The following is a 9,610-nucleotide window of genomic DNA, read 5'->3' on the forward strand; positions in this document are numbered from 1 at the left end:
CCTAGCTCGCCTGGGCAAGCTGGGTGGCGAGCTCTTCCCTCTTTTTCCTATAAATAGGGGGAGGAGGGCAGAACAAAAATGTTCAACCCTCCTGGTATCTGAGAATCACTTAAAATTAGTGAGAAAAATTGTTTCTGTGAAGAAAATTCAAGCCGAGGTGCTTCCGTAACGCTTCCGAGACGTTTCCGTGGGCGATTTCGCGAAGATTTTTCACTGTTCTTCATCGTTCTTTGTTCGTTCTTCGTAGTTCTTCGGTCTTCAACCAGTAAGTTCCCGAAATCGAACTTTTCAATTCATTCTATGTACCCTTGGTGGTCTCCACTTGTTTCGCGTGCTTTTATTTTCATTTCATTTATTTTCCGTACCCCCTTTTGACGTGCTTTAGTCATTTATTTAAGTCATTTTCTCGCCTAATTAAAAAATAAAATAAATTTCCACCGATCATTCGTACTGTAACATCTTTTAATTTCTGTTAAAATGAAATCCAACCGTTTGTACATGCCGTAACCACGTTTAAAACCAAAAAAAGAGGCAAAATAATAATATAATAACCAAAAAATATCTTTTAGTAAAATAATCAAAAAAATCAATCGGACGTTTTTCTTTGGGATTTTCCTTTCTTAATCGAATTGACTAATAACCAAAGTGAAATTAAGGATAAAATCAATTCATAAATCAAACTTTTGTCATCACCTAAAAAGCCATTTTTAAGGTCCAACGCCTTGAAATGGTCTTTTCCGCTTTTATTGGTTAAACGTGGACTTCAAAAAGCCTAAAATCAACACGTAGCTTTGTTACCTCTTTCAAGAATAACAAGAGATCATTAATGGTCAAATGCCTTAATATTTTCTCTCCTTTAAAAAAGAATCGAAAGATCGTTTAATGGTCCAAATGACCTTTCATTCAATAAAAATATATCTTGCAAAAAAGAATAAAAACAACTTAACCAAAGTTTAGTTCTCAAAGAACTACGTAGGTCTAATTTCCTTATCACAATTGAGGAATACGTAGGAGCAAGGGAAACACCCTTGTCGACCACAAAAAGATAAAAAATATAAAAAAAGGCATAAAAAGACATAAGCGTAAAAAAGGGGAAGATAAAAAAAATTGAAGTCATATTTGCACACTTGATTAAAGGCTGTCGTCCTTTGTGACGGACGTGTGGGGTGTTAATACCTTCCCCGTGCGTAAATACAACTCCCGAACCTTTCACTTAAAGTTCGTAGACCACGTCCTTTCCGGTTTTTCCGATGTTTTCCTCAAATAAACGTTGGTGGAGACTCCACACGTATTCTTTTCTTGGAAGATGCACCCGTGAGTCTCACGTCGCCCTCCCGCCGAAGGGTAGGTTGCTACAGGTCCATATCACCTTCTTAATTGCACAGATGGGGCACTGCACCCCCGAATGCGCAAGTAAGAAGAGATAATTTTCCGGGCTCTCGTGTCCGTAAATGCATTCATATCATGCATCGCATAAGCATCTCTTCATGGCATCATAATGAACATATCGTTCCTGCATTTGTCCGTTATCATATTCCAGCATCACATTTTGCATGAGTCATTGCATCATCATGCATATGCGTTCCACATACTTTTTGTTCTACAAATTGCACACCTTTTGTTTTCATGTTTGCTCATGCATGATCCTTGTGTTTTCCTCTGCAAAACAAAAACAAAAAAAGGAAGCGTGAAAATTCACACTACATTCTTAGTTGCATGTGTTAGGTACCATTAGCCAACCATGTTGGGATCATAAACCTATTTCTATAAAAAAAAAACAAAATGATTGAGCATGGTACCTAATGCGTGGTTAACTAGGAAATGATGTTTCTTCGGGCATCTCAATCTCATAATTACATTTTCCATGCATAGCATACGTATTCCCGAGTCTTTCATCTCTATGAAATGTTGTTGAGTATTGGCGATCAAAATTGCCATTCCTTGGGTTATGGGGTTGAACCAAGCTCATGCTTTCTAGAAAAGGTTCATCAAGTCAAGGTCAAGTATGGAAGTAACCAACTTGAAAATTGGGGCAAAAGATGAATCGAGTTACATTGCTACTTTGTTTACTGCCAAACACATTTAGGATTGTTGATGTCCCTGTTACTTCCAGTTTCACTTTGACCAAGATGTCATGGACCATGTTGAAAATCTAAATTGATTCAACCACATGTCCTGCATAAAAATTCGCAATACTTCTACTGTTTATCATTCGCATATATCCATGCTTTTCATTGGTTGCATTGTTCGTTGCATATATCTTCCACACTTAGAGGGAAAAGCTCTGTTAAATATTAACTAGTGATCAAGCCCTAAAACCAAAAGTGTCCAATCGTTATATTAACCAATGTTATACACTAAGTTTAATTAACATTCGCATCCAGTTGGTATGAGTTTCGTAAATTCTATCAAAATGATCAATACAATTCAAAAAGGTTGTGATAGCCGAAAAAGGAAGTACATGTATTCTCTTTTATGAATTTTCATTTTGCCTCTTTTTATTTGAATTTTTAACATTTGAATTTAAGGAAATGATAGAATAAAGGAGAATAGAAGGTGTATACATAATATTCCTGAAGGGGGGGTCGCTCTCATCGAGTACAAGAAGCACATGCAACTATCTTTACTTTTGCTCATTTCCTCTCAAATCAGAGCATGCCACGTAGCCTTATCAACGAGTGTGAGACAACAGTCATTTCAAGGACTCGACACTGATCCTATAACGGGTCTCTCACTGAAGTCTATAAAAGGCAGACTCTATTCAAAAAGCACCACCATAAAATTACTACGAGAAAACAAGAATAACTTTGAAGCAAAACTTTGCAAAAATCAATGGACAATTGTTTTAAGCCTTCATTAGTTATCCTTTGCTAAGAAAAAATTTGTCTTGTATTTGAGCTTTATTGTTTACCCACTCATTGAGTGTTATTAAATAATTGTATTCATTCAAACTACTATTTGTGAAAGCCAATAATGGCTTAATGTTAAACAATACTTGGATTTTCTTTGATTCAGGAGGAGTCTAAGATAGTGCCAAAAGTGGCTTTAAGAATACTTGTGTAGCCAAGAGTGACAAGACAAAATATTTTTTTGTAATCAAATTTTGATTAGTGGAACCCTTTACTATTGTGTCAAGGATAACTGGGCGTAACTCAATTTGAATTAACTAGTATAAACCAAGTGTTTTTACTTCTCTCCTTAACGGTTTATTAAGCATTCTCTTAGCACTTTCTATCATTCTTTGCATACCAAGATTTTTTTTTTGAAAAACTATTTTAAGAACTTTATCTTACTCAATCACTGTTGTAAATGTTATTAAAAAGTTATTATCTTTTATTAGCACACTATTCAACCCATTTCTAGTGTGATTGTTGTTATTTCACTTTTCCAAGCTCAAATGGCTTCATGTAATCCCCTTTCTATGTAAATTTTGATCATATCTTCATGTAAATGCACAACTCTAATTGCATCCACAAATTCATCATATTCATTTTTGCAATATGCACCACTCAAATTTGTATATCACTGAAAGGATTATATTCACTGTTAGATGAATCACCTTCACTCAACACCTTGTAACTTATATTGTTATCACTTACATACAGTTCATCAACCACCACTAAGGGATTTTCAAGGTCACCTATATTATCCTCAACTATAGGAATCTCTTCATTTACACCATCCTTTTGATTACCATCCACATCATTTACAACTACATTCACATTTTCATTTGCAACTTTGTTTTTATTGAGAGTCCCTAGGGGTCCCAACTCACACGGCCACACTTAATATGGGATCAGAGTCATAGCTAGCCAACCAGTGATTTTTTCCAACTGTCCAAAAAATATATTGGCAAAATTGCATTTTTGGTCCCCCAGTTTATCTCCAGTTTTGGATTTGGTCCCCCAGTAATTTAATTCAGGAATTTGGTCCTCCTATTTTGTAAAATCGTGCAATGTTGGTCCCCCAGACCACAATTGGAAGTTGACCGTTAACAAGTGATGTTGACTGCCACATGTCATGTTCTTATTGGATGATGATTGTCACGTGTCATGTTATGATTGGTCAATGAAAACAACAATACATTTCATCTTTCATGGAGTTGACATCCAATCAGAACATGACGCGTGGCAGTTATCATCCAATAAGAATGTGACACATGGCAGTCAACATCACTTGTTAACGGTCAACATCCAATTGTGGCCTGGGGGACCAACATTGCACGATTTTACATAATAGGAGAACCAAATTCGTGAATTAAATTACTAGGGGACCAAATCCAAAACTAGAGATAAACTGGGGGACCAAATTTACAATTTTGCCAAATATATTTTAAATCAGTTGGCTAGAGTTAATTTTGGTGGACCTCAACCAAGGTTGTTTCAGATGACCTCGATGGGGATTATTTTGACCTACCTTGGCTTTACATTAGTTGTAAAAATAACTTATGTAAAAATGCAAAATGGAAACAATAGGATGTTCCACTCATGATGGCGTCTCCTATTTAGTGAGCACAAAACTCCATTTAAAATGATGTTTCCTGTTATACTAGATGGCAAAAACAACACATGAAATGTAAATTACTTTAAAACTACTCTACTTTGGTATATAATATTTTTTATTACTTTTCGACTAACCTCGATAGAACTATTTTCAGCCAACTCAGGCTAATGTTATTTTTAGTTGACCTCGACTAGGGTTGTTTTTGGCCAACCTTGGCCAAGAGTTATTTTTGACTGACCTCAGTGAGGGTTTTTTTCTATTGACCTTGGCCAAGGCTATTTTCAATTGACCTCGACTAGGGATATTTTTGGTTGACCTTGGTGGGGCTCTTTCCGGTTGACCCCGATTAGGGTTATTTTTTGTCATCCTCGACTAGGACTAATTTCGATTGACCTTGGTGGGGCTTTTTTCGGCTAACATCAACTAGGGTTATGTTTGATCATCCTTGGCCAAGGCTAAATTTGTTCAACCTCAGTCATGGTTGTTTTCTATCAATCTCGTCCAAGGTTATTTTTGGCTAACCTTAGTTAAGGTTATTTTAAGTCATCCTTAGCCAAGGCTATTTTTGACCGATCTCAGTCGAGACTATTTTTGATTGACCTTGGCCATGATTGTTTTGGGCCTAACTTGGTCAGACATTTTTGGCTAACCTCAATTAGAGTTATTTTCAGCCAACCTCGACCAAGTTGTTTTCGGCCAACTTCTACCAAAGATATTTTTGGTCGGTCTCGATTAGGGTTAATTTCAATCAACCATAGTCAAGGTTCTTTTTTATTGTCCTTGACCAAGACTATGTTCAGCCAACCTCGACTAGGTTAATTTTTGCTTACCCTTGCCAAGGCTACTATTTTTGGCTAACCTCGTCTATGGTTGTATTCAGTCAACCTCGGACGTGGCTGTCTTCGACCGACCTCATCCATAATTAATTTCGACAAACTTTAGTTGTGGTTACCTTTTGCCTACCTTGACCGGGACTAAATGACATAAGATAAAATTTACAAATTTCTTAAAAATTGAGAGTAAAATATGCCAAATTAAAAAGTTGAAAGTAAAATTGGTCAAAAATTAACAAAAATAAAAAGTCAATTAATGATAAAAAAAAATGCAATTAAACTTTTTTTTTCTTACACGCTACGTGTTTACATTATCTCTATTTCAAACATAAATCCGAATTTTCCCCCAGTCTTTTCTTACATTACAGCTAATTAAGAATCTTTTAAGTCTAAAGGATAACAAATGAAAAGGGGGGAAATTCCCCGTAAAAATTCCAACTTGTCTCCTATTTTTCGGAAGCAGCAAGACGTGATACACGTTATCGGCATTACAAATTGTCTTTTAGAAATTGAATTTATACAATGCCTTTTTATATAAAAAAAAATGTACTATAAAAAGAAGAAATAGGAAGACGAAGAAAAAAAGAAAAACGTGTAATATGAACGTGATGAGAAAAATGAAGAAAAAGTATTTTAAAAATTTATTGTATAAATAATATAAGCTATTTTTTTTAACCGGTAAGGTAATGCTTTTTTCATTTTTGAGTCCTGTGTTATTTTTTTAATTTTAGTTGTAGTAAAGTTTGTGTTTTTTTAATAATTTTAGTCTTTTTTAAAAAAAATCTTTCAATTTTGGTCTCTATAAACACAAACTTATGAAAATTATAAATAAAAAAATTAAAATATTAAATAGGTTAATGACAAACACAAATTTACTAAAACTAAAGATAAAATAAAAACTTACAGAAACTAAAATTAAAAAATATACCAACCTACAGAAAACTAAAATTAAAAAAAAAAACTTAAGGAAAGTAAAAAAAAAAATAAAAATCACTAACTTACCCTCAACAAAACATATGTGCCCGCTTGTTACCTTTTTTGTCTTTACATTGACATGATTCGCACTTGAAGACTACGGCCAGCATTAGCCTTCATGGTCGTTATCTTCTTCTTTCTTTCAAAGCTTTAAACACGGCTTGACCAAAAGTTTATCTTTTTTGTCTAAATCTTGAATGAGTTCAAAATTAAAAGCTTTATTTCCATTACGTCACTTATCTTATTACTCAATTTTTTCCCTTCTCTTGTTTTATTTTTTTATGTTTACTTGTTGAGGATATTTAATGTACATAACGTTACTCCTTTTACAATAACATTAATTTATCAAATTTACAAATGTAAGAATATTTGATAGACATCTTGTAGTAACTATTAAAAAAAATTCAGAAATATTTATTAATTTAAAATAAATTAATCATTTCTAGAAAAGATGTTTAAATTTACTTATAAAAATGATTATATCTCGGACAAACTTAAACCGGTTACCATTTATTCCTAATTCATCTTAGGACCGATCTAAAAGTAAAATAATTCAAGCTTAAACTTTAGATCCATCATTAAAAAACATTTGTTAATAATTTTTATAAAGAGAAAATGCCACATATGTTAACAAAAGGCCTCATATTAATTAATAAAAAGGTCTAATTTATAACTCTTATTTTAACAAGAAAAAAATATCTTATTAAAATAAATTTAAACTTAACTTATTGTTCAATTTACCCTAATTCATCTTGTCTTCTAACAACTATGATAACAAATTCCCCCTTTTCCTCTGAATATTTGATGAGATATGATAGAAGTGGTAATATACTAATTAAAACATGTTACGATCGAGCCTCTGGACAACTGAATATTAAACATTAAAAAAAACAACTAAGGAGTTACCAAAATGCAATGCAGGGTCATCAAATTGCTCATTCATCAATTGTAGTTTTTTTTCCAAGTAAAGGGCACTCTCCAGTCTCCATTGTCTCATCACCGTGACTCATGGAAATGGATTTATACAATATATTTCTTGACACAAAATTGAAAATTAACAAATCCTAATTTTTGGACCCTGCTGCTGAAGGACATAACAAAAAAAATGTACACACTAGCAAAAGTTGGTTATATTTTATGCCCTTTTCTCATGCAAGCCTGACCCATAATTTGCACCCATGAAGTAAGTAAAGAGCTCCTCAACCTGCATAACCTCACTACCACTTTGCCAACACTCATGATGATGATGATGAGTGGCATCATCAAGCACCACCCCAGAACTCCCTCCTTCTTCAAAAGAAGTTGAAAATTCACAAGAAGCATTATTATTATTATTGTTACTATGGTCTCCACTTTTGACATTATTGCTGATTAACAACATCTCTTGAGCCTTCTTCAGCTCAGCTTTGAGCCTTTCAACATCTTTCTCTAGCTGCTTCTTTTCAGCCACTACATTCTCTAGCCTTGCCTGAAGCACACCATGGTCCACCTCGAGGCTCTGGGTCTTCCAGCGTGCCCTTTTGTTTTGATACCAAATTGCAACTTGTCTTGGAGGCACACCAAGTTGGTTTGCAAGGTGGAACTTCTGCTCCGGCTCGAGCTTCATGTTGGAGGCGAAGCACTTCTCGAGAATCGCGACCTGGTCCTCGGTTAGCCTCTTGTTGTTGTTGTTGTTGTGCTTTGCTCTTTGGTGGTGAGCATGGTCTTGTGGTTGGGTCTTGAAGGAGAAGATGAAATCCCCCATATTGAAGCTTTGGAACAATAAGGTGGTGTGTGAATATTAAAATGTGGGAAGTGGAGATGAGTGTGTGTGTGTGTGTTTCTCATAAGAGAAAGTTTGGGTGCTCATTGTTTTATAAGGCTTTTTTTAGCTTTGAGAGACATGAAGAGCCCCACCAAATTGAGCGACAAAGAGTTGGAGGGCTTTAAGTCTTTGTAAATAGTACGCAAAGGCTTGCTGGCTAACTTGAATTGTCTAAAATGGGTAAGTAGGATTAAAACCACTTGTCCCGTTTCTTGTTCCCTCATTTTTTTCCCTCTAATAAAAGATGGCGTGCCATCATTAGTAATTGTTTATTGGAGTGTTATTTTCTAATTAAAGGAATTCGAAAAGGGAAATTATGAATGGATGGATACCACCATGCTTGTAGATGCATAAAGAGAAAAAAATTGTACAAAATATATGATATGATGTGATAAAAGAGATGATATTTTTCTTCTAAAAAAAATGAGATTTTTTTTTATTAATGTTAATACAGTGTCTGTGACATGGAAATTTCCGCACATACAATTACCTGCTAAAAAAGAGACAAAAAATGGGAATAGGTGATTTGATCATACATGTACTAGTAATTCATGTGAATCTCTTAAATTGATTGTGGAGCATGATTTGTAGCATGATGCATGTACATATATAAATGAAACAATATAAAGCTTCACCCCATTTTGGGTTAAAGATGAGAGAAATAAAAGAGGTAAAAAATAATAATGAATGTGCTAAGTAATTTGATGGGGATGATGAGAATAGAAGAGAAAGGTTAAAAAGAATGAGGTAATTAAAAATGATAGTATATATATATATATATATACTCTCTCTTCTCTCCGTTTTTTCTGGTCTTAACTTTAATTTTTACGAAGTTTCAGTTAGTATTCCCTTGAAACTTGAAAAACATACAATTTTGTGTCTATCCATCTAGTCAAAATCCTATATAATCTTTAAGCAGTGTTTGCCTTGACGGGTCTGATAAGATTGCAAGAGACAAGCTAAGTAATTAATAAACATTAGGTTTAATTACATATTTAATTCCTTTTAAAATTTATTTTTTTTTAGTCTTTTTAGTTAATAAGTAAATTTTTTAACCCCTAAAATTTCATAAGTGAAATTTTTAGTTCTTGAAGTTTACATTTTAATTTCTAAAAAGTTTTTGTAGATAAAAATTTTTAACTAATGTTTAACTCCGTTAGTTAAAAAATTTTAACGACAACGATCTTTAAAAAATTAAAATATAAATTTTAAGAATTAAAAAATTTATGAAATTAAAATGAATAAATTTAAAAATTATAAAAAATAAATGAGTAATTAAACCTAAATATTATTATTGATTTATTTTCATTAACTTGCCATATAGAGTTTGTCTATTTCAACTTAAACATAGCTAATCTTACTTTAATGGGAAAGATCACAACAATTAAATTATATACTGTATATGTTACGTCAATGATCAGTGGCTGTGTCGTTTGGAAGGTGACAACATATTCCCCACCAATGCACAAAAAATTGGCGGTTTGAGGCCTAAGTT

At 33.5% G+C, this 9,610-nt stretch overlaps 1 protein-coding gene across 1 annotated transcript; it reads right to left on the reverse strand.

Annotated features, from left to right (window-relative positions):
- Positions 1-7,213: 7,213 nt before the first annotated feature.
- On the reverse strand, positions 7,214-8,118 carry LOC114378167 (homeobox-leucine zipper protein ATHB-52-like). Its single transcript, XM_028336714.1, has one exon. The coding sequence runs from the start codon at positions 8,053-8,055 to the stop codon at positions 7,447-7,449; it is 609 nt and encodes a 202-aa protein (XP_028192515.1). The 5' UTR covers positions 8,056-8,118; the 3' UTR covers positions 7,214-7,446.
- Positions 8,119-9,610: the final 1,492 nt, after the last annotated feature.

Source organism: Glycine soja, chromosome 12 (genome assembly GCF_004193775.1).
Source record: "Glycine soja cultivar W05 chromosome 12, ASM419377v2, whole genome shotgun sequence".
In the NCBI taxonomy this organism is placed as follows: Eukaryota; Viridiplantae; Streptophyta; class Magnoliopsida; order Fabales; family Fabaceae; genus Glycine; species Glycine soja.